The sequence below is a fragment of the Homarus americanus genome, unplaced genomic scaffold, assembly GCF_018991925.1.
Source record: "Homarus americanus isolate GMGI-L3 unplaced genomic scaffold, GMGI_Hamer_2.0 scaffold57980, whole genome shotgun sequence".
NCBI classification, from domain to species: domain Eukaryota; kingdom Metazoa; phylum Arthropoda; class Malacostraca; order Decapoda; family Nephropidae; genus Homarus; species Homarus americanus.
The window spans coordinates 15,430,435-15,456,869 of NW_024716703.1; the positions used below are offsets into that span (position 1 = coordinate 15,430,435).

At 40.5% G+C, this 26,435-nt stretch overlaps 1 protein-coding gene across 2 annotated transcripts in view; it reads right to left on the minus strand.

Moving 5' to 3' along the window:
* LOC121858311 overlaps positions 1-26,435 on the minus strand; it is a 182,918-nt gene that overhangs the window by 31,282 nt on the left and 125,201 nt on the right. For both annotated transcript variants that reach the window (XM_042354644.1, XM_042354643.1), the window contains one exon: positions 21,090-21,181. In XM_042354644.1, coding sequence (XP_042210578.1) covers positions 21,090-21,181 — 92 coding nt within the window. The remainder of the gene's footprint in view (positions 1-21,089; positions 21,182-26,435) is intronic.

A 26,435-nucleotide genomic window follows, 5' to 3' on the forward strand; every position in this document is an offset into this window, starting at 1 on the left:
TTGGGTGTAAATGGGACTGCCCAGTATGGGCCAATACGGGCCAATAGGCCCGCTGCAGTTTCCTCCATTCTTATGTTCTTATGCATAGTTCGCTTTTGGAGCTGACGCCAGCTATTCTAACTTCCTTAAACTTCAAACTTTAACCCATGGTGCAACCAGTGAAAAGCAAGAGAGGAAGAGAGAAATTCTGTCATGAGGGATATCTATATCGATTTGACAATTTAAGTAAGACACAGAATGATGTTAAGTTTTGGCGATGCCATGAAAATGGAAGATGCAAAGCCAGAATTCATACATTAGAGGAAACAGTAATTAAGAAGATTAACGAACATACTCATTCCCCTTCTGCAGTTGAAGTCGAGGTAGAAAAGGCAAAAACAGATGCAAGACATCGGGCTGAGAAGACGTGTGAACTTCCAAGCATTATTATTAACAAGTGCATAGAAAATATGTCTCAAACTGGCATTGCACAATTACCAAATAGGCAAGCAATTCGTAAAATCATTCGGCGAAAACGGGATGAAGTCAACCAAGTTTCTGAAAACCCAAGATCCATTCACGAGTTAGAATTGCCTCACGAATACAAAATGTATGAGCCCACACCAGAAACAGAGGGAAATTTTGTTTGATGGCTAGAGGGACGAGCCACGATAAAATTATTATTTCTGGAAGAGAGAGCTGGTTGGAACATATAGCAACTTCAAGCATTTGGTACGTCGATGGATCATTGCGATTGCACCACATTTATTTCATCAAGTGTATATCACCATTGTTTCCCACAGAGATGTGGAACATGTACCAACGAACTTTACAAGGAGAAGATAGAACCAATAACCATGCTGAAGCTGCAAACAGACGACTACGAGGCCAACTGGGAATGTTGCATCCAACCATGTGGAACTTCATCCATGCTCTTAAACAAGTCCAAAAAGGACGGGATGAATATTTCGAGAAGCTTTCAGCTGGGCATGAACCTCAACCCAAATTACTGAAATACTGAAAAGCAGATGAAAGAATATTAAAAATTGTTTCTGAATATGGGAACAGAAATGAAGTAGAATACCTGCGTGCAATTGCGCACAATTTATCACACTAAAAATAAAGCTAACCTTTTTTTTAAACGATTTTAAATATGTTTTTTTTAATAACTTTTAATTAAATAAACCAATCTCATAAATATGTATGATTCTTTGAATAAATTTTTGATTTGGTGGCGCTGAAACGGTGGCGCTGAATAGTCTGGCGCTGAAACGGCGGTGTCCTACCCCCAGCGGCTAGGGTCGTATAATCAGAAGCAGTAGATATCTCATAAGTGTTGTCGAATTACTACTGGCTGTCCCGCCAGTCTCCGGGAATTTTCCGACGATCGGTGTCAGTGTACAGACAAACAACAGGCAGGTAGATTTCCACCAGGTCACAAACACACTTGTGCACTGTAGTCTTTAATAAACACTAATTCTTCGAAACACTGTTAACAGGGTAATGTCTTCAGAGCTTGACTCCATACTTCGAATATATAGTTAGCACACTACCAGTGTACAATTCCTTAGTCTTCTAAATTTGTATTAATCACAATAATTCCACAATACTTGCACAACAATTGTCTTCAATTGTTCTGCTAGGCTTAGTCTTTACACTAGGAACAGAGGCGAGTGATTCACTCCTGATGATGATGATGATAATGGAGATAAGATGGCAATGGTTTGCCATGGGAAGGGAGAAACATAAGAAACATATGAAAATAAGGAGTCTGCAATAGGCCGGTTGGCCTGTGCATGGCAGCTCCTGTCGAGAGTTACTACTACTCTCTATCATCCATGAATCTATCTAGCCTCCTTTTGAAACTTTCCAGCGTTCCAGCACTTACTACAAAGTTGCTAAGCTTGTTCCACTCGTCCACCACCCTATTTGTGAACCAGTTTCTTCCTATCTCCCTCCTAAACCTAAACTTATCCAACTTGAATCAGTTGCTCCTAGTCCTATCCTGCTCGGATATTATAAGAACTTTATCTATATCCCCTTTATTGATTCCTTTCACCCAATTAAATACTTCTATCATGTCTCCCCGCACTCTTCGTCTTTCTAGGGAATGCAAGTTAAGTTTCTTTAACCTATCCTGATATGGAAGGTTTCTAAGTCCCGGAATCATTTTTGTCATTCTTCGCTGCACCGACTCTAGTGAATTTATATCCATTCTATAATAGGGGCACCAGAACTGAACCGCATAATCGAGGTGCGGCCTGACTACCGCAAGATATAGTTGTAATAAGACCTCTGCACTCTTGTTACTTACACTTCTAGATATAAAACCCAATACTCTGTTTGCCTTATTTCGAACATTAACGCACTGTTTTCTAGGCCGTAGGTCCGGGCTTACAAGTACCCCTAGGTCTCTTTCAAAAGTCGACTTCTCTATGTTGATGTTGTTAAGGCTGTATACATTATCAGTATTTGTTCTTCCAATATTAAGTACGCTGCACTTGCTGGTGTTGAATTTCATTTGCCATTTTTCAGACCACCCCTGCAGTATATTTAGATCCTGTAATGCATTTGCATCCTGCCCTGAATTAATCTGCCGCCCTATTTTGGTGTCATCCGCAAACTTGCTTATGTCACTGCTGATGCCAGTATCTAGATCGTTTATGTAGATTATGAACAAGAGTGGGCCTAGTACTGACCCCTGAGGAACCCCACTGGTTACACGGCCCCACTCAGATTTAACACCATCTACGCTGACCCTCTGCGTTCTATCGGTGAGCCATGATTTTATCCAATTTAAAACTTTCCCCTCGATACCATGAGCCTTAATTTTTCTCAGAAGCCTCTGATGCGGTACTCTGTCAAATGCTTTGCTAAAGTCTAAGTAAATAACATCGTAATTTTCGTCATAGAAGAGGTAAGGTAGAAGGAAAGTTATGAAACGGGAAGTAAAGCAGTAGTGTAGTGAATTCCTCCCCTACAAACGCTGTTTGTCGCTGAGTAGCCGACCCCGCGAATTCCCCAGTCAGTCTAACATCAATAGTAGGCAAATTACTGGAAGCAATCATTTCAAACTCTATTCGAAATCACCTGGAGAAGCACCGATTGATCAATGATTCCCAGCATGGCTTCACAAGCGGACGTTCTTGCCTAACTAATCTATTAACATTCTTTTCATCAGTTTTCGAATCGGTGGACGAGGGGCACAATTATGATGTGGTATATCTCGACTTTAGCAAAGCCTTCGACAGAGTCCCCCACGAAAGACTAGTTAGAAAGGTAGAAGCTCATGGCATCAAAGGTGACATCCTTAAATGGATTAGGGCGTGGTTACAGGACAGGAAACCGCACTAAGTCCCATTGGAGCAACGTCACAAGTGGAGTTCCCCAAGGCTCAGTACTTGGACCATTATTATTTATTATATACATAAACGACATAGATATCGGCATTGACAGCAACATAAGTAAATTTGCTGATGACACTAAAATAGGACGTGTTATCAAATCTGACGAGGACTCGGCAAAACTACAGGAAGATCTAAACAAATTTTTCGAATGGTCTGAGAAATGGCAGATGAAATTCAACGTCGACAAATGTAAAGTACTCAGTATAGGAGATGTAAACAGGGAAACCAGATACTAGATGAACAACGATGCCATAGAGAAATCCGACTGCGAGAGAGATTTAGGAGTAATGATAAGTAGGAACCTTAAGCCAAGTAAACAATGTGTTTTTGCTCGTAACAAGGCTAATAAAGTACTTGGGTTCATACAAAGGAGTGTTAGTTACAAGACTAGCGAGGTCATCCTAAAACTGTATCTTGCTCTTGTGAGACCACACCTGGATTACGCAGTTCAGTTCTGGTCACCGTATTACAGAATGGATATAGAATCCTTGGAAAGAATTCAGAGGAGAATGACAAGACTAATCCCGGGCATTAGGAACCTTGAGTATAGAGACAGGTTAAAGCATTTTAATTTGCACTCCCTTGAGAGACGTAGAGCGAGGGGCGACCTGATAGAGGTGTATAAGTGGAAGGCAGGGCTAAACAAAGGGGACATTACAAAGGTACTCAAACTATCCAACCAGGAGCGAACTCGTAACAATGGTTTTAAATTAGACAAATTTAGATTTAGGCGTGACATAGGTAAACACTGGTTTGGAAACAGAGTAGTGGATGAATGGAACAAGTTACCAAATATCATCATTAACTCGAATACGCTGAATTGCTTCAAACATAGGTTGGATGCTCATATGAGCAATAGGGGTTGGGTGTAAACGGGACTGCCCAGTATGGGCCAATAGGCCCGCTGCAGTTTCCTCCATTCTTATGTTCTTATGTTCTTATGTGTATGCCTCATGGTCTAGGTCAACCAGAGCCGCCTTACATGACGGAGGTCAACTATTAAGCCACGCCTACCTCCGCTATATAAGACCTGACCTCGTGGTGACCTTCCTCTCACATTCGACAGCCAGCCTTCGCCGTGAACGGACCTCTCTTCTGACCCTTCACTGCTAAAGCCTGCCAGCCTGTCTCTAACCGTTGACGACCCGAACGAAAACGACCACCTCACCACCATTACTCACACACCCGGGAAGCTCGTTCCAGACAACGCCCTTTCTGTGCCTCCCCACTGATCAGGGGTGACTCCTGATCAGAGGCGGCCCTGATTGGGAGATCTGTAACGGCTTTCTGCAGCGGACTTGGGCCGCGATCCCACTGGTGTTACTTGCACCAGTGGCTGCTTTTCTTTGATCTTCCTTCTTCTTCGCTCTGGCCTGGGGACCTGCACCCTAGAGGTGTATTCGTCCTTGGGTCCCCCCTGTAACTGTTCACCTCCACTGTAGGAGATTGTGAACACGAAAGGGGGTAGGAGCGGAACCCATCCCTCCGCCGAGCCTTCCTGGGAAACCGTGATCGTGAGGGTCCACCTAGGAAGGGGGTCGCAATCCTTAATCCACCCCCCCCCCCCTGAATAGGTACACTTTAAGCTCACGCCTATAAGTGAGCACTCACCAACAATAGGGAAATAGGTTCCCCTAACGGGGCTTCTGGGTGAGTGACACAGGAACCACTCCACGACCACTTGACCAGCAAGTGGCGGTGGGGAGTGCTGTAATTCCTGTGTTTAGGTTGCTCGCCCGGAATAGGTAGGGTGCTTGTAACTTCCGTAAAACCACAACAAGACTGATGCCACGGAGAACGACCAAAGCAAATGACTAGGACAACTGGAAACAGGATACGTGTACGCTCCCTCCAGGGGGGCGTATCCGAAAAACGCAAGGAGGAACTGGGCATACTACTATGTGCCCAGCTAAACATCAAATTCGCCGCCTTGATCGAAACAAAGGACTCCTTCATAGTCCTGTGCCTGGAAGAAAAGGATGTAGACAACATGCTCTCTGCCGATTCAACAAAGAAATTAAACGAACGAGGATTTGAAACAGTAATACCACCATAACTACGTGCAAAAAAATCCGTAATAATTAAAAGGGTAGACAGAAATATACTGAAAGAAACACCAAGCTACATTGCTAACAATATAGAAGAGAAGAACCCATGGGCCAGAGTTGAGGAGGTGGTGCTGATGCCTGGTGCTCCCACCATGAAGAAGGTCAGGTTTGGAGAGATCTCCATGGCACAAAAGGCCCTAGAGAATGGCCTCTGTATCTCCCACTACCATCTGTCAAAACAACAAATTGAGCAGGAGGAATTTTACGCAATAACACCGTGTTGGAACTGCTATAAATATAATCATCTAGCAATAAACTGTCTCCAAAAAGATAAGAAGTTCTGCTCCGAATGTGCAGCAGAGGGCCACACATTCAGAGAATGTAGTAATAAAGATAACCCCAAATGCCTGAACTGCAATGGGGACCACCGAACACTAGCAGCACGCTGCCCCATAAGGAAAGAAATAATCAGGAATCTGAGAGAAAAAGAAAAGACAAATAAGAAGATAGAAACAGACCCTGGAGCGTGAATTTGTCACTCCGAAGGGGGGGTTTCGCCAGTAGAGAGAGGTCGGGGAAAGTGGGAGTCAAAAAACAAGCAGGTCCTGCGAAGTAAAATTAGTTGCTCAGGACAAGGGGTAAAACAGGACCAGGGAAGGGTAGGTTTAAATGTATACTATACAAACAGTAGGAGCGTTAGAAATAAAATAGACTTGCTGAGAGCGGTTGTATGTACCGAGAATGTAGACGTCATAGCAATCACCGAAAGTTGGATGAATCTGGCAAGCAAAATTTTTTTATCAGAGTACCACATAGAAGGGTACAACCTTTTTCACAAAGACAGGGAAGGTAGGAAGGGGGGAGGGGTCGCACTCTTCGTCAAGGATACAATAAAATGTTGTATTAATAATTCAATAAAGGGTGAAATAGGAACCGAGTCTGTGTGGGTAGAAATCACGGAAGGAAGAGAAAAACAAATTATGGGAGTGATTTACAAGCCCCCAAGTCTTGGCAAAGCAGCAGCTCAGCCCATATGGCAGGAAATGAGTAGGGCAGCAAAATATAACAACCTATGCATTATGGGGGATTCCAACTTCAGAAATATTGACTGGGACAACATTGTAGGAGACTGTGAATCTGAAGACTTCCTAGATGCAGTACAGGACAATTTTTTGAAACAACTAATTACAGAACCTACAAGAGGTGACAATATATTAGACCTAGTATTAACAAATAAAGAAAATATTATCAGAGATATCACAGTAGGGGAAGAACTAGGTAACAGTGATCACAGAGAAATCAGGTTTACCCTAAAATGGGAAACGAAAAACAATGACAATATGGTCAGAGTCCCAAACTTTCGGTTGGCGGATTATCAGGGGTTAAGAAGGTACCTAGTTGGGGTCACCTGGGAACAGTCACGTCAGTCCCCAGTAGGAAGGGGTGAGGTCATAGATGACACAACAATTGATCATGACTATAATATATTCACTAGTATACTACATAAAGCACAAGAACAAAATATACCATACAGAAAAATTAGGTCAAATAAGAATGAGCCAAGGTGGATGACCAGAAAACTTAAACATGACATAGGAATAAAGAAAGGAATATATAAGAAATTAAAGGGAGGGGAGGAGCAGCTAAGAAATAGGTATAATGAACTATCTAGGAATGTTAAGAAAAATGTAAGGAAAGCAAAGAGAGACTATGAAATCAAAACAGCAAGAGAATCCAAGGCGAATCCCAAGGGATTTTTCCAGGTATATAGGACAAAGGTCAAGGACAGAGTTGGGCCTTTAAAGTCAGGGAGGGGAGAAGTGATAAATGGCAGTGAAGAAATAAGCAAAGCATTGAACAGCTACTTCTTATCAGTTTTCACAGAAGAAATTTGCGATGAAATTCCAGAGGTGGAACTGATATTTAAGGGAAAGGAAGAAGAGAAATTAAAGAATATCACTGTCAGAAAAGAGGATGTTCTTAAGAAGACAAATAAACTGAAGAAAACAAAATCCCCAGGGCCGGATGAAATTTTCCCTCGTGTCTTGAAAGAGTGTAGATAGCATCCGATCGCATCTAGAGAAAAGCAAATTAATCTACGACTCTCAACATGGGTTTACAAAGGGAAAATCTTGTCTAACAAATCTGCTAACGTTTTTTAGGAAAGTCTTCGAGGTAGTAGATAATGACGAAAATTACGATGTTATTTACTTAGACTTTAGCAAAGCATTTGACAGAGAACAGCATCAGAGGCTTCTGAGAAAAATTAAGGCTCATGGTATCGAGGGGAAAGTTTTAAATTGGATAAAATCATGGCTCACCGATAGAACGCAGAGGGTCAGCGTAGATGGTGTTAAATCTGAGTGGGGCCGTGTAACCAGTGGGGTTCCTCAGGGGTCAGTACTAGGCCTACTCTTGTTCATAATCTACATAAACGATCTAGATACTGGGATCAGCAGTGACATAAGCAAGTTTGCGGATGACACCAAAATAGGGCGGTAAATTAATTCAGGGCAGGATGCAAATGCATTACAGGAGGATCTAAATAAACTGCAGGGGTGGTCTGAAAAATGGCAAATGAAATTCAACACCAGCAAGTGCAGCGTACTTAATATTGGAAGAACAAATACTGATAATGTATACAGCCTTAACAACATCAACATAGAGAAGTCGACTTGTGAAAGAGACCTAGGGGTACTTGTAAGCCCGGACCTACGGCCTAGAAAACAATGCGTTAATGTTTGAAATAAGGCAAACAGAGTATTGGGTTTTATATCTAGAAGTGTAAGTAACAAGAGTGCAGAGGTTTTATTGCAACTATATCTTGCGCTAGTCAGGCCGGACCTCGATTATGCGGTTCAGTTCTGGTGCCCCTATTATAGAATGGATATAAATTCACTAGAGTCGGTGCAGCGAAGAATGACAAAAATGATTCCGGGACTTAGAAACCTTCCATATCAGGATAGGTTAAAGAAACTTAACTTGCATTCCCTAGAAAGACGAAGAGTGCGGGGAGATATGATAGAAGTATTTAAGTGGGTGAAAGGAATCAATAAAGGGGATATAGATAAAGTTCTTATAATATCCGAGCAGGATAGGACTAGGAGCAACTGATTCAAGTTGGATAAGTTTAGGTTTAGGAGGGAGATAGGAAGAAACTGGTTCACAAATAGGGTGGTGGACGAGTGGAACAAGCTTAGCAACTTTGTAGTAAGTGCGGGAACTCTGGAAAGTTTCAAAAGGAGGCTAGATAGATTCATGGATGATAGAGAGTGGTGGTAACTCTCGACAGGAGCTGCCATGCACAGGCCAACCGGCCTATTGCAGACTCCTTATTTTCTTATGTTCTTATGTTCTTATATGCAGCAATTGCAAAGCTGCAAGATACCACCTCCAAAGTTCTGAAGAATGCGAAAGAAAACCCCCTCATGCAACCTACATACCTCAATCTGAGCGAAGGATTACCATTCACAATTCTAACCAGTATTATTCATGCACCCATCAACAACATCGCAAAACCAGGAACCTTTGGAAAAACGATCAGGGAAATGTTTGCTGCAAACAATCTGCCGGAGGTGAAATTTCCAGACGACGCCCCCTCAACAGAAATATTTAAAATTATCACCGAGAGTAGCCTGGGAATAACCAAACCACAGGAGCACATAACCAAACTAGGCACAGAAGAAAACGTCATGGAAATAGACCCTATCACCCAAGCAGTCACACCACACCGTAAATCATCAGATTCCACAACTCAGCAAACAGAGAAACCACAACCTGCAAAAGCTGACCCAACCAAAGCGAAATCAAGAAAAGAATTCCACTCTGGCCATCGTGCCCCCCCATCTTCACCAAGCGATGTGCAGCCAGCAGACGTAGGCAATGAGATCGGCATCCGCTTGTACTCAGTCAACACACCACCTACAATAACAAATGACAGACTTCTGCAGGAAATCAAGGAAGGCACAGTCAAATTCACCTACGAAGATGATAGGGTAGAAGAATCCTACATATACCAGTTGATAAAAGCAGGACTTATAAACACCAAATACAACAAAATTGAAAGAGTAGATATAACTAAGTTTAAGAAAATCAGAGCGGGATTGAAGGAGGAAAGGAATAGACACTCGCCGGAGCTACACGAGCCAGTAAACACCCTACACCAAGTTCTCGGGATCCACGACTATTCAAAACAAATCATTAAAGATAATTCAACACAACGTCCTTGCCTGGACTCTGACGAGGAAAACAGAACTTACTAACATATACAGCACAATAGACCCAGACATCATCCTTATCAACGCACATGGTCGGAAAAACAGTGACAAAATCAAGATCTTTAACTACCATGTACATCAAATGAACATACACGACGAACCACATGACGGAATAGCAATAGCTATAAAACGCAACATACAATACAAAATCATTGACAACTTTCAAAGTAACTTTCTTGCAGCCGAAATAAATACAACAAGAGGCCCGATAACTATTGGAACTTCATATCTAACATTCAGAAGGCCAATATTCCCTACAGGGGACATCTTAAAACTAATGAGGCAAAACAATCCAGCATACTTCATAGGAGACCTCAATGCTAAACACACAACCTTAGGAAACAATATTAGAAACCCAGGAGGAAACATCCTCCATGCTCTCTTCGAACAACGGGACAATAACACACCTCGGGCCCGACTTCGCAACTTACGCATCAGCCGGTAACTCTGGGAAACCAGACATTGTTTTAACCAATAGGCATCACCATCTAAACGTACATCTAAAAGCTGGACCCACAACAACCAGTAATCATCTACCCATAATAGCAACTCTATTCACATCCCCGATACAATTTCCATCAATCCCAAGATTTTCACTCAATAGAGCAAATTGGGAAAAATTTAAATCGGATCTTAGCAACAACGAACCAACACTACTACACAACAAAGACACAACAGAGACTGACAAAACACTGGATACATGGTACAATGAAGTAATAACAGCAATGAAAAATAACATCCCAAAAACAACATACCGTACATTACCACATGCACAATTAACATATGAAGAGAAAATGATCCAAACTAGATTCACCAATCTATATGAATCCACAAAAACACACGGGTGGAGCAATGACAACAGAATATTATACAGGAATCTAAAAGAAGAACTGAAAGACATTAGCAAGAACAAGCACAATGAAACATAGAACAAACTGATCAATGATACACAAGCAGACTACAGAAATCCAAAAGCATTCTGGAAAAAAATAAAAAACCTAATGGGAACTAATTCGGAAGAAACTAGCTACATAAAGGACAAAAACGGTAGAAAGGCAACAGAACCACACGATAAAGAACCAATATTTAGAGAATACTGGAAAGACATATTCAGAATCAACGACGAAGACAATAGAAGCTTCTGCCAAGAAACAGAACAGGCAACTAGAACATATTTGAGCCAGAACACAGAGAAATGGAAACCTACCAGGAAAATCAACCTCAATTCATTAAACATCAATAACCCAATAATTGCTCCATTAACTCAAAATGATATTGAAAAAACAATAGCAAGTTTCAAGAACAAAGCACCTGGCATAAGCCAAATTAATAAAATCGTACTACAAAACATTCCTCAGTCTATGATCGAACAGCTTAAAAATATATACAATGCCTCACTTGAAACTGGCTTCTTCCCGACCAAATTTAAAATAGCCAAAATCAGACTCGTCCCGAAAGCAGGAAAGAACCATACCCAAGCAAAGAACTACAGACCTATCTCACTACTGGAAACACCCGGTAAAATATTGGAAAAAATAGTCAACCACAGACTCAGAAATTTTCTAGACCAAGAAAACAAATATAACCCGAGACAGCACGGCTTTCGAAAAAATCGAGGAACCAACACAGCAATAGCACTAATATACGAATCAATTGCAAATGGTGCAAGCAACAGAGACCAATGTAATATAATTCTAAGAGATGTGTCAAAAGCATTCGATAAAGTCTGGCATGAAGGACTGAAGTTGAAAATAATCAAATTGGACATGCCTACCAATATCACAACACTACTATGCAATTTCTTAGACAACAGAAAGGCCAAATTAATCATCGACAACCACCTAGGACAAACTTTTAACCCTCATAGTGGAGTTCCCCAAGGCAGTAATATATCGCCGACATTATACACTGTATACACAGCAGACATGCCGCAACCACGGCAATCAGAATATATAGCATACGCTGATGATGTCACACAGATAGTCAGGTACCCAGGAAAATCCAAACAAATGATGGCCATTAGAACAAGCAGAGAAATAGAGATAATAAATAACTATGAACGAAAATGGAAGATAAAAACCAATGTCCAAAAACTCAAAATAATTCACATCGCAAAAACAAACCCCTACCCTATTATTGTCAACAACCAACAAATACCATATGCTGCCAACGGAAAAATATTAGGACTCAAGATATCCAGAAACGGAATAATCCCCCACATCAGTGAAAGAATAGCAATTGCAAAATCACAACTTACAAAGCTCAGAAGATTCCGCCAATTAAACACCAACTCGCAATTGCACCTATACAAAGCACTGATCAGACCACACTTAGAATACCCTCCGATACCTCTGAACACAATCGCAACAACAAATCAACTTAAATTTCAAGCAGTGCAAAATATAGCCGTCAGAAGAGCGGCAAAACACCAACCACCATACACACAAACAGCACAAGACATACACACAGAACACGGCATAGACCCACTCAACACCAGAATACACACCCAAGCAAATGCAATATGGGAAAAAATCCAGCAAGAACAGGATCCCATACTAAACAAACTAATTGAGGAAAACAACAACACATAGCACAGATGGTGGCCTAGAAGCAGAAAAAATGATAACGAAGAACCAGAGCCTCTATATACACAATAAAAAAGAACCAAAAGATGGGCACAACTCTCCAGTCACACAAGGACCTGGAGGGACCCCACAAATAAACAAAGACCTAAATAGTTCACAAACACCCACAAAAAAAAAAACTAAAAACGAAAAAGATGGGGATCATCCCTCCAGTGCCACAAGGACCTGGAGGGACCCCCCCCCCCTATCATAATATGCCCAAAGGAAACATCAAATAGAACAACTTAGCTTAGCTTGGCTGAGACCGGCCTTCCCTAACCGCATGAGTCCTCTAAGGCAGCACTGTTGACGGAAGACAAAAATCCCGTCTCCGCAAGGTGGATAGCCCACCTGCTGTTAACCTCCTCCTCTATTTCCCACTTCTTAACTTTACCTTGTACTGTACCCTTCTTGCACCCTCAGAGCTAGTGCTCTCTTCTCTCCGTATAACCAACCAACCAACATTCGGCTACCGGACCAGCAACATCTCTCAACAGCTCCTCACCACCCAGCTTCCTCAGAAAGCTCCTCACCCTACAGGACCTCTGAGCAAGCTACTACTCACCCCGTAACTCCTAAGCACTGCACTGTACAACAATATATAAACAGAAAACGCATTGTGAGTTTCTATTCTACCTCATTCCTGAGTGTGAGATATCTACATGTACGTACGTGTGTGTGCCCATACAAAGAGAAAATAGACAACTAAAGAGAATTGACAACTGTCCACATTACAGCACGCTACACTACTAGGTCGTTGTTTAACTAGTAGATTACTCTCACCTTTTATTTTTAATATTATGGTCGAAAATAAGGTGTGACTGGCATCAAGAAGTTATTTATGGTGTGGTGTATAATGGGTCTGGCTCTAGGGTGCTTGTTAGTGTTGGTCAAAAGGAGGTGTAGATAAGGCTGTGTTATTTGTTTACTGTTTAGTGTACAGTAGTTCTGGCTCTTGAGGGTTATAGAGAAGGCTTTTTGGCCACCAGTTGTGTGATCTTGTGGTGTCCTCTGTTTTTAGTCGATTATATATTTCGTCTTCCATGACTTCTAGTTTGTGCCATACTGCCTGTGCTTGTCTGTATGTTCTTATGTTTAATGGTAAAATGTTGTATTTTTCGTGAAGCTCTTTAATTTTGGCTGTGTATGGGGGACATTGTTTGGAGGCTCTGCAGATGGCTTTGTTTTGTGTTGCCTGGAGTTTTAATTGGTTGGTACGGCTGATCGTGTTTAATGGTATTTCAGAAGGGCAAACTTTGACAGTTTAAAGAGGCAGCTGAGAGAGGGGGTGTCGCACTTGGCCGTGAACCTGACAGATGACACCGACCTGATAACGAGATCTGAGATTGACGAGTTCCACGACAATTTAAATAGTGAGTTACTTAATGCACAAAGGCAGAACATACCATACAAAAAACTCAGATCAGACAACAATGACCCTAAATGGATAAATAATTATTTAAAGAACATCATTGGCCAAAGGAAGGCTATAGGTAGAAGGATAAATCGTGGCGAGATTCACCTCGGGGACTATTATAGGGTATTGGCGAGTAGGGTTAAAACCGAGATAAGGAAAGCAAAGAGGAATGAGGTAAGGATAGCAAGGAGCGAAGACAAACCCCAAAGGATTCTACCAAATGTATCAAACTAAAACACGAGAAAAGATTGGACCAATACGGTCAGACTCGCAGCTCACTGATAACGACGGAGAAATGAGCAATAATTTGAATAAATATTTTTCAACAGTTTTCACCACCGAAAATTTAAACATGATACCCGAGGCACCGACTCTATTCAGAGATAGTGAAGAAAACAAATTAAGTGAGATAGTAGTGACTAGTAACGATGTTAGTAAGCAAATAGACAAACTAAAGCCTAATAAGTCACCTGGTCCCGATGAGATATTTGCCAGAGTATTAAAGGAATGTAAGGAAAAGCTTAGTATGCCCTTAGCAAAGTTATTTAACATGTCCTTAAAAACAGGTGTAGTACCAGAATCCTGGAGGATAGCGAATGTAATACCGATTTTCAAGAAGGGGGATAGATCACTATCCTCTAACTACCGCCCAATCAGTCTAACATCAATAGTAGGCAAATTACTGGAAGCAATCATTTCAAACTCTATTCGAAATCACCTGGAGAAGCACGGATTGATCAATGATTCCCAGCATGGCTTCACAAGCGGACGTTCTTGCCTAACTAATCTATTAACATTCTTTTCATCAGTTTTCGAATCAGTGGACGAGGGGCACAATTATGATGTGGTATATCTCGACTTTAGCAAAGCCTTCGACAGAGTCCCCCACGAAAGACTAATCAGAAAGGTAGAAGCTCATGGCATCAAAGGTGACATCCTTAAATGGATTAGGGCGTGGTTACAGGACAGGAAACAGCGAGTGAGCATTAACGGCACTAAGTCCCATTGGAGCAACGTCACAAGTGGAGTTCCCCAAGGCTCAGTACTTGGACCATTATTATTTATTATATACATAAACGACATAGATATCGGCATAGACAGCAACATAAGTAAATTTGCTGATGACACTAAAATAGGACGTGTTATAAAATCTGACGAGGACTCGGCAAAACTACAGGAAGATCTAAACAAATTTTTCGAATGGTCTGAAAAATGGCAGATGAAATTCAACGTCGACAAATGTAAAGTACTCAGTATAGGAGATGTAAACAGGGAAACCAGATACCAGATGAACAACGATGCCATAGAGAAATCCGACTGCGAGAGAGATTTAGGAGTAATGATAAGTAGGAACCTTAAGCCAAGTAAACAATGTGTTTTTGCTCGTAACAAGGCTAATAAAGTACTTGGGTTCATACAAAGGAGTGTTAGTTACAAGACTAGCGAGGTCATCCTAAAACTGTATCTTGCTCTTGTGAGACCACACCTGGATTACGCAGTTCAGTTCTGGTCACCGTATTACAGAATGGATATAGAATCCTTGGAAAGAATTCAGAGGAGAATGACAAGACTAATCCCGGGCATTAGGAACCTTGAGTATAGAGACAGGTTAAAGCATCTTAATTTGCACTCCCTCGAGAGACGTAGAGCGAGGGGCGACCTGATAGAGGTGTATAAGTGGAAGGCAGGGCTAAACAAAGGGGACATTACAAAGGTACTCAAATTATCCAACCAGGAGCGAACTCGTAACAATGGTTTTAAATTAGACAAATTTAGATTTAGGCGTGAAATAGGTAAACACTGGTTTGGAAACAGAGTAGTGGATGAATGGAACAAGTTACCAAATATCATCATTAACTCGAATACGCTGAATTGCTTCAAACATAGGTTGGATGCTCATATGAGCAATAGGGGTTGGGTGTAAACGGGACTGCCCAGTATGGGCCAATAGGCCCGCTGCAGTTTCCTCCATTCTTATGTTCTTATGTTCTTATGTATTGGCGGGTATTCAAGATGGGGGCGGACAAGTGCTTTAAATAGGTGTAGTTGTATTTTCTCTTTCATTTTACCGAATCTTCTTAATTTTGTAAGCTGTATTTGGGCTAGTCTATTGCGCTCTGTTATGTTTACTTATTCCGGTTCTTGTTATTGTTAGCCCCAGTATTTTTCCTTCGTTTGAGTATTGTATTTCTTCGTTGTTTACTGTGATTGGTGCTGGGTTTATCCTTGAAATGTGTATGATTTTCAGTTTCTGTGTATTAGCTTTTATTTTCCATTTTTTCTCGTAATTATTGATTTGTATTACGGTGCGAGCTGTTGACTCACTCCTAGGCAGCTCACGCCCCTTATATACGCCTCGTCAGGGGCTTCTCGAACATACTAGAATAACCCAGAGACGCCCGGGAGAGTCTAGAACGCTCTACCCTGATCGAGGCTTACAATAATAAGTAAATCGGAACAAAAATGATGCAATACATTCTAGAATATTCTTACATAATTGATACATCAATATATACACGAAAATTTCACTAAATTTGCCAAAATAACTTCTGCAGGGGACAGAAAACAATCAAAACACATAGTTTACAAAACTATAATGCGAAATTGTGTCTCGGCATAACATTATAATGTTACTTTGATAAGTTTAAGGAGATTTTCTTGTATATATATATATATATATATATATATATATATATATATATATATATATATATATATATATATATATATATATATATATATATATATATATATATATATATATATATATATATATATTATATATATATTGCCAATGTAAGAATTTTTAGAATGTATTGCATCATTTTGTTATGATTTACTACCTATTGTAAGCCTCGATCAGAGTAGAACGTACTTGAACTTCCCATACCTGTCTGCCTAGTAGGACAACTGAAGCTAATGGTTGTACAAGTATTGCGGAATAGTTGTCAGCAATTTAGAGTGAAAAGACTAAGGATTTGTACACTGGTAGTGTGTTGAGGGTATACATATTCGAAGTGAGAAGAAGCCCAGTTGTGAAGTCGGACCCTGTGAACAGTTGTGTAAAGTTTCAGTGATTATTAAAGAGGACTACAGTGCACAAGTGTGTTTTTGTGACCTGGTGGAAATTTACCCGCCTTTTATTTGTCTGTACACCGACACCAATCGTCGGGAAATCACCGAAGACTAGCGGGACAGCCAGTGGTAATTCGACGACACGTGATATATCTACTGCTTCTGTACATACGACCTGGCCGCTGGTAACCAGCGGTGGACGCTGGGAAGAGGCGAAAAGAGGGTCGTACAGTAACCTATTTTGTAGTGTTTGGTGTCTTTCTAGAGTTAGGAGTTTTCTTAAAGATCATTTAGTCAGACGCCTTCCTTCCCGAGTTTAACTATCACTTATTAGTTAAATGACTCATTGATAATTGGAGCCTGTACTATGGTAATGATAGTATGTATGCAAGGGATGGGGTGCATTTAAGTAGGAAGGGGGTGGCCGTGCAAGCGAAGATAGTTGACAGGGTAGTAAAGGTGGGGTTTTAATATGTCCAAATCCCATCAATGGTAAAGAGAGGAAAATACCATGTGAAAATAACAGCAGTGAAACAGAAGTAGATAATGCTGAAAATATAGTAAGTCATAATAACAAACATCAAAGTAATAAATGTAAAACAGATAGAAACGGAAGAAATATATTGAGTGTTTATTATACTAATAGTAGAAGCTTGTGTAACAAAATGGACCAGCTCAGAGCCATTGTTAGTAAAGAGAACATAGATATAATTGCAATAACGGAAACATGGATAAATTCAAACAGCAAAAATTTTTTAGCAGAATTTCATATTCCAGGATATAGCCTATTTAAATTTGACAGAGTAGGAAGGAGAGGGGGCGGTGTAGCAGTGTATATCAGGGTGTCATTAAAAAGCTGCAATAAATCAAACATTAAAACAAATAGCGACAATGAAAGTATTTGGGTAGAGATTGGTGAGGGCAATGAGTCCGTAGTCATTGGTGTTATATATAGACCACCTAATTTGAGTAGGAACGATGGTAAATTGCTATGGGAGGAAATAAAGAAGGCATCTGATAGAAACAATGTATGTATTCTAGGCGATTTCAACTTTTCAGGCTTAGATTGGAAAAATCAACTTAGCGATAATGAATCTGAAGATTTTCTAGAAGTAGTACAAGATAGTTTTTTATATCAATTCATAAACTCGCCCACTAGAGGAAATAATATCCTCGATTTAGTTCTCAGTAATAATGAAAATCTAGTAAAAGATGTTGGGATTGGAGACGAACTAGGAAACAGTGATCATAAAGCCATATATTTTAACATAATATGGAATGGCAGGAAGAAGGAAAATTCGGCCTTGATCCCGGATTTTAGGAAGGCTAATTACGGTAGCTTAAGGAGAGACCTAAGGGATGACCCTATGGTCAAAAGATTAATCCCCCCCACACCTCCGGAAACTGTCAACTTAGGACGGGAGAACCCCGAATTTAATTTAGCAGCTACTTATGAACAATTTATTGCGACAATCCATAATGCTCAAAATAAACACATCCCTAAAAGAAAATTCAGATCGATACGGAACCAACCAAAATGGATGAATAATAGACTCTTAGATCTTCTAGGGAAAAAGAAAGGAGTACATAGAAAAGTTAAGAAAGGCGAAAATCACTTACTTGGTTACTATCAGAACCTAACAAGACAGGTAAAAACAGAAATTAGGAAAGCAAAGAGAAATTATGAAATCAAGGTAGCAAACGAATCGAAAAATAACCCCAAAGCTTTTTATCAACTGTATAAATCAAAGGTTAGAGATACAATAGGTCCCCTTAAAACTACGACAGGAGAAATGACTGATGATGAGTTAGAAATGTGTAGTACGTTAAATAGTAATTTTCGCTCCGTATTCACAAATGAAAACCTAGCACAGTTTCCAGAAGTTCATAAGGTATATAACGACAGTATAGAAAATATGTTGATGAATATCAATATTACTAGTAACGATGTGCTTAAAGAAATTAACAAACTGAAGCCTCATAAATCGCCTGGTCCAGACGAGGTATATGCTAGAATATTAAAAGAATGTAGAGATGAGTTGAGTAATCCATTAGCAGTTTTATTTAATAAGTCATTAGAATCGGGCCTAGTGCCAGAAGCTTGGAAACTTGCAAATGTAGTTCCGATTTTCAAAAAAGGTGATAAATCAATTGCATCAAATTACCGTCCCATTAGTCTCACGTCAATCATAGGCAAGTTGCTAGAGTCAATTATTGCTACGAAAATCAGAAGCCACCTTGAAACATTCAACTTAATTCATTCTTCTCAGCACGGGTTCACCCAGGGACGTTCTTGTCTCACAAATTTGCTTAGCTTTTTCTCAGAAGTATATGAAGTGGTAGATAATGATAAGTCATATGATATAATTTATTTAGATTTCAGTAAAGCATTCGATAGAGTCCCTCATGAGAGATTGATAAGGAAGGTAGAAGCACATGGAATAGGTGGATCATTATTAAAATGGATTAGGTCATGGTTAACTGGTAGGAAACAAAGAGTCAGCATAAATGGATTTAAGTCAGACTGGGGTGCGGTCAAAAGCGGAGTTCCCCAGGGATCTGTATTAGGCCCTCTGCTGTTTGTTATATTCATTAATGATCTTGATTTAGGTATAACTAGTAGGATTAGTAAATTTGCAGATGATACCAAAATGGGGAGAGTGATAAATTCAGACAGTGACTTTGAACACCTTCAAAGAGATCTAGATACCTTACATGAGTGGTCAGTAGACTGGCAAATGAATTTTAATACTGATAAATGCAAGGTACTACAGATAGGGAAGACGAATACAAACGTTAAGTATAAACTAGGTAACACGGAAATAGAAAACTCAGATTGTGAAAAAGATCTAGGTGTATTTGTTAGCAACGACTTGAAACCTAGAAAACAATGTATTAGCGTTCGCAACAAGGCAAACAGGATTCTTGGGTTCATATCTAGGAGTGTGAGTAACAGAACTGCTAACATTATCTTGAAACTTTACCTAGCATTAGTGAGGCCACACATGGATTATGCGGTTCAATTCTGGTGTCCTTATTATAGAATGGACATAGATTCTTTGGAGAGAGTACAAAGAAGAATGACAAAAATGATCCATAATAATAGAAACCTTCCATATGAAGAAAGGCTGAAAAGCTTAGGCTTGCATTCATTAGAGAGGCGTAGAGTTAGGGGAGATATGATAGAGGTGTTCAAGTGGGTAAGTGGGATTAACAAGGGTAAAATGGAAGATGTTCTGAAGCTCAGTAATAACGAAATAACTAGAACAAATGGCTTTAAATTAGATAAATTCCGATTCAGAAAGGATATAGGCAAGCACTGGTTTGGTAATAGAGTTGTGGATATGTGGAATAGGCTACCGAGTGCTATAGTAGGATCGGGGACGCTAGGGAGCTTCAAGACGAAGTTGGATAGGCACATGGAAGTGCTGGGATGGGTGTGAAAGGGATCTGCCCTGTATGGGCCAGTCGGCCTCCTGCAGTATCCCACTTTCTTATGTTCTTATGTTCTCACTGTAACTGTCGATGGAAGTGTTTGTATGGAATGTTCGCCGGAAGTTTTTTCGGTAGCTGGTAAAAGTTTTTAAGACAAACAAGGACTTTCATTTACAGTTCCATAATGACTTGGGATGGACGTTATTATTCTCAGGAAGAAAATCAACGGTAAAGCAAAATTACAAAAACTGCATGCAATTTCTCCACTTGATTTGCGGTTTTCTCGAGGCGAGTTATCTAAAAAAAAAAATTGAAAATAGGTCGTTGAAGAGCGCAGTAATCGTTAAGTATTGCAAAGTTTTCTTCATAATGTGAGAGGTTTTCACAGAGTTAGAAATTTTTTAAAGTAAAAGATGTACCGTGTCCGAGGTACAGTTAGAAGACTTTATAAAGTTAAGAGTTCTTTTTGAGGTAGAAGTCTTCCAAGAGCTAGAGGTCTTGCTTGAGTTAGAGATCTCCATGAAGTTTAAGGTTCCTTTAGAGTTAGACATCTTTTTAGTTTCAGAAACTACAAGTGCTTGTGAATATATAATTTATCTAAAGTCGCAAAACATTGACTCTTGAATTGCAGTTTGGTCTGTCCTTGATCTCTTGTCGTGGTAAAACCAGTCCTTGTTATAATGAAATACAATACAGTACGACTAATTGATTACAGTAAAACTTTCTCCTGTTAATATCTTTTATTTGTTTTTATCCCAGATTCTAGTATGCTTGACAGTAAATAAGAAAGGAAGAGATACACCTAAAGAGAATGGAGAGGCACTTACCCATCAGGGAAGCAGTGAGCGGCCGTGAGGACCCAGCTGGGTCCAATTAGCGTGCCTGAACACATTATGCCTGGTTGAATATTCAACCGCACCTGAGTGTGGGAAGAACGACGAGCAAATTATCATTATTCTTTGTGATAAATACACACACACACAAATGGAAACGTGGACAAGAAAAATTTCGATAAAACCCTACAGGAAAAGGGAAACACTGGAGCACCTTAGCTTTCGTTTTATTCAAGATATCTTCAGAGGCAACTGAATTTACAGGGACTGAGAAAGGCTTATATACTGAGGGTGACTTTACATAACAGGTCGGGTCAATGACATGGGATCCACTAATCCCCACACCACCTACACAGCGCACGAAAGAAGAGCTTATAAAAATGGCCGACGTAACAAGTCAGGTCAAAAACATGAGACCCACTAATCATCTATCCTATATGCACCTCAAATGCTTTCAAAGCATATCAGGTTCATAGAATTCATTTCCCTGATCAAACTTGCTTCAACCAGAAGTCCTTCTGTGACACATGATGATTTATACACTTCTAAACTGTTTTTTCCAATCCACAGGATGATTATTGTTTCTTATATGAACGAAAAGTGCACTGCTTTCAGATGCTATGCTAATATTATTATGCTTGTGCTGTTTTATTCTAAGTTGTAATGCTTTCGCAGTCTGACCTACATAATTTGCATTACAGTTGCTACATGGAATACAGTAAACACTTCCATTTACATTCAATGTTGGGCTGTTATTAATTGACATACTCGTTATAGGTGAGTCATACTTAAAAATAACATTAATGTTGAGTAATTAAAGGGATTGAACTAATGGGACAAATTCCTTGCGATAATATAGTCAAAATATTCTTAAATGTAGGAACTTGTCTAGTATAAGTACAGTAAAGGGCATTTTTAGCCCTTTTAAGACAACGATAAAAAAACAATGGAGGGTACCCAAGTTTTTGTGCAATAAACAAATTCTTCTTCAATAAATTCAGGGTCATAAATTCACAATCATCTCAAAAGCATAGCAGAAAAACTGACATTTTGGTAGATTCATGGTGACTCGATAAAAAATGTATGAAACTGTCCACCTGTTTAGGCTTTCTGTACACCTTAAATTTATAGTTGTGACCATTTCTCATGATAAGCATATCAAGAAATGGGAGGGATCCATTTATTTCTCTATCAAATTTTGAAGGTAATACTAGGGACAAGATCATTAAGCTTGTCCAAAAATTCCAGTGGGTCACTGTTTTTAGGCTAAAGACAAAGAACATCATCTACATATCTATACCATGGAGGAATAAAGTCCACTATATTGGGTAGTAATCTAGCCTCAAGAAAACTCCATATAAATATAGGCTCATGAAAATTATTTGTTTATAAAACTTTCCATTTGCCCTAAAAACATTGTCAGTAACGCTTAACTGTATCATTTTGAGAGATTTCTCATGTTCAATAGTCAAATCTAACAGATACAATTAATCTTTAAGAAATGAAAGTAGGTCATTCGCAGGTACTCTCGGGAAAAGCGAATTGACATCAAAACTTATTAACTCACATTATTCATTGGGTTTCTTGAATTTATCAATAAAATCAATGCTGTTATTTACTTTTATCCACTTCACCACTGATCGGCTCGTTAGTCGCTTGGGCGATCGGTCACGTCTCTGTTACGCACTGCTGGCAAGTACTGGGTATGCACCAGCTCCTGAATGTACCTGAACCTGCTCCAGTGTTGGTCAAGTCTGGTCTTGAAAGAGCTCACACTCAGTGCTGTCACAACACTTTCTGGCAGATATCTTCCAAGAGTTCACAACTCTCACTCTGAAAAAGTTTGCCCTCACAGTTTTCTGGACCGGCAGCTTCTTCAATCTTGAGCTGTGACCCCTTGTGGGGCGTGCGTCCGCCAGCTCCAAGTAAGGACACTCGACTGAGCAGTGCCCCTTGAGATGCTTATACACCTCAATAGGTCGCCCCTTGCCCGTCTGTAGTATAAGCTAGGCAAGTTCAGGCGCTCCAATCTCTCAGAGTAGTTGAGGTGCCGAAGTGCAGGCACCAGTCTGGTGGCCCTCCTTTGAACATTTTCAACCAACTGACAGTCCCCTAGAATATCTCGGGGACCAGACTGGGTGACAGTACTCCAGATGGAAAAACAATTCACCCTTGAAGATTGTTACGAGGGACCCAATAATTTATTTGCCCGATTTACCTTCTTCTCGCAATGACCTGAGAACTTCAGCTCATTGTCAACAAACACACCTCGGACCTTCTCACATTCAGTCTCAAAGAGTGTAGTTTCTTCATCCCGTTGAGACAAATGATACGCCTCCTTACTGTTGCTACGCCCCAGGTGCACCCTCTTACGCTTCGTGACATTGAATCTCAGCAGACATTTCATCGACCATTCTTGGAGCTCACAGAGATCCTTCTGCAGCTCTTCACAGTCCGCTAGGTTCATAATTTCCCGAAATAACTTGGCGTCATCTGCAAACATTTGAAAAAAAAAGTAACAGAGACGTGACCGATCGCCCAAGGTGCTAACGAGCCGATCAGTGGTGAAGAGGATAAAAATAAAGTGTACAACGTCAGATATTTCATTTATGAAACAAACAAACAACAGCGGACCCAATACACTGCCCTGTGGTACCCAGCTTGTGACAGGTACAGATAATGATTTCGTGCCATTATCACCACACACTGCTTGCGGTCATGTAGAAAGTCGTCTATCCACGCGAGGACATTTCTCCGAATTCCGTACCCTTCCAGTTTGATTTTCGGCCTTTCAAGGGCTACTCTGTCAAAAGCCTTGGCAAAATCTAGGTATATATTGTCGATATTACGACCCCGTTCCAGAATATGGGTCCAAATATCCAATACCTTACATATGATGCTGATCAGGCTCACCGGTCTATAATTGTTCGTGGAGTCACGATCGCCATTCTTGAAGATAGGAATCACATAAGCCATTTTCCAATCACTGGGGACCTTTTGTTCATCCAGAAATTTATAGTACAGGATCTTCAGGGGCTCGGCAAGCTCGTTGCACAAATCTCTTAGCACTCTGGGATGCACCATGTAAGGGCCGGGACTCTTATGGACCTGTCGCTTTGACAGTTCATTTCTTCTGTGAACACAATGTGGATCAGTGCTGTGTCGAACCGTCTGTCCTCAAACGCAGGAAGGTTAATCGCATCCTCTCTTGTGAACACCGAGGAAAAGAAGCTGTTCAATGCCTCAGCTTTATCCTGGTCAGAATCTGCGTAACTACCATCTTCAAGCCTCAGGTTTGATACTCGTACTCGCGTTTTCAATTGCGACTTTGCAAAGCGGTAACTCCTTTTCAGCCCTTCTACACTCTGCCTTTGTTTGGTTTCTGGCTCTTGCATGCATCCTTCTGTCCTGCTCATAGTTTGACCCAACCCACGTCTTGAATTTCTGGGTTTTCTTCTTAACTTTGTCGACTACCGCATGGTTCATGTGCAGGGATCCCCTCGTATTCCTAGAGGCACTGGCTTTGTAGTGTCTGCGCTCTTGCGTCTTAATGAGTCAGGCCAATGGATACCCCTCATCTCTTCCCGCATCCCGTTGTAATTTCCCTTGTAATACTTGCACCTTGCCCTGGCCTTTTCTTGAACTAGGTAACAGTTAAATTTGAATGACAACACTATATGGTGACTGGTGCCAACTGGGGCAAGGTGTTCCAGTTTGGCCACCATACCCTCCTCGTTTGTGATGATGAGGTCTACTGGCTTGGGTGTTTGCTCCCCTCTGTTATCTGCCCTGTAAGAGGGGATAGCCTCCACTTGGATAATTTGTAACTAACAGAACCCACAGAACTCACGATAGGTCGTCATGGTGTAATGACCACGGTCGTACACGCCAGTTAACGTAAAATTAGACGATTCACATTACGCTCAATAGCCCACAAAACATGTCGCTATGCTTTTTTTATTTGAGTCTCCTGTCTGAGGCGTTAGTTTTCTCATCGCTCCCAAGCGTGGGTGCCGTCCATTTTCTCTGAATTCCTGAAACCAATCTCTATAAAGTGAATTTGAATATGAGAGAGGACACCATTGTTTTGAATCAACTTAGAGATGTTTGATTACAGTTAAAGCATACAAGATCCTTTGTAAGTGACGTTGAAAGCTTTAACTGTCTTTATTGTTAGTAAGTGAGTGTCGAGTCTGCCAGTACAAATGGCATCCCATGATATTGTCCCTGGGGAGAGCCATGAATTTCCAATTGCTACTGAAGTTAGATTACTTCGATGCCCAAACATCAGAGAATCTGATGTTTGTAGTTTAGTTTGTGTCAGTTATCTATTTAAAGAATTCATTAATCTCCTGAACTACTCTGTCAACCTGTATAATCTTCAACATCTAAGTATCCCCTTGAATAGTTCCTTGTTCGCAGCCGCGCTGAGTTTGTAAAACTAATGTTAACAACATGCGCAATTCCACTTTTTCCTGGCAAGCTCAATCTCTGATTAGATTATATGAATAGACGTAGGAAATTCGCCTGACCCGTGGCATTGAATGTCATAGTTAAATGTACAGCAACTGAGTTGAATGTAATTTCTGTCATTGCGGGATTAGCTTGTCTGGCATGTGTTCCGCACAGGCCTGAGTTGCCAGTATATAAACTCATGCACGGAGGAGCGTCACAACTCTGACGCTTCTCCATCATTATCTCAGGTATGTGTACGATTCTCCGCCCGCCATATTAAGTCAGTTTAACTCAGTAAATTTTGTGAATATCAGTGTTCATGTTGTAACAGTGAAATTGTCATTTACGCAGTGAAAGAATTAATGTAATGTAAATATTGTCAGTCGTTGCTAGACGAATGATTGTTTGTGATTGAGTTATTATTCACATCTCTGACGCTTCTCAATCATTATCTCAGGCACCGTGTGTGTGTTAGTTGAATACCCAGCAGCTACCGGGGATAGGTAGCTGCATACCAGCTGGCTGTATTGAATAATGTCGTTAATTCGGCAGGATTAAACTATGCGAGTCTGCACCCTGGGAACTAGGCCCGGGTGTCGGACTACAACTGACCTTAACAGCGTTCTTCGTTTGTTGTTACACCCTGGGGCACTCCTTACAGTTATATGGGCCAAAGTATTGTTGTTGTATATGATTGGAGATGATTAGCAGGAATATAGTTATCCGAGGTTCAGTAGTGAACCCATAAAAATTGATAGTATCAGTAAATATGTACGTGAGTTGAGTACATCAACTGAAGGAAAAGTGCCATGTTATTTATTCCGAAATAACATGCCAGTTTAGATAATATTTTAATTCGGAATATTGCCAAGTGTGTCATATAAC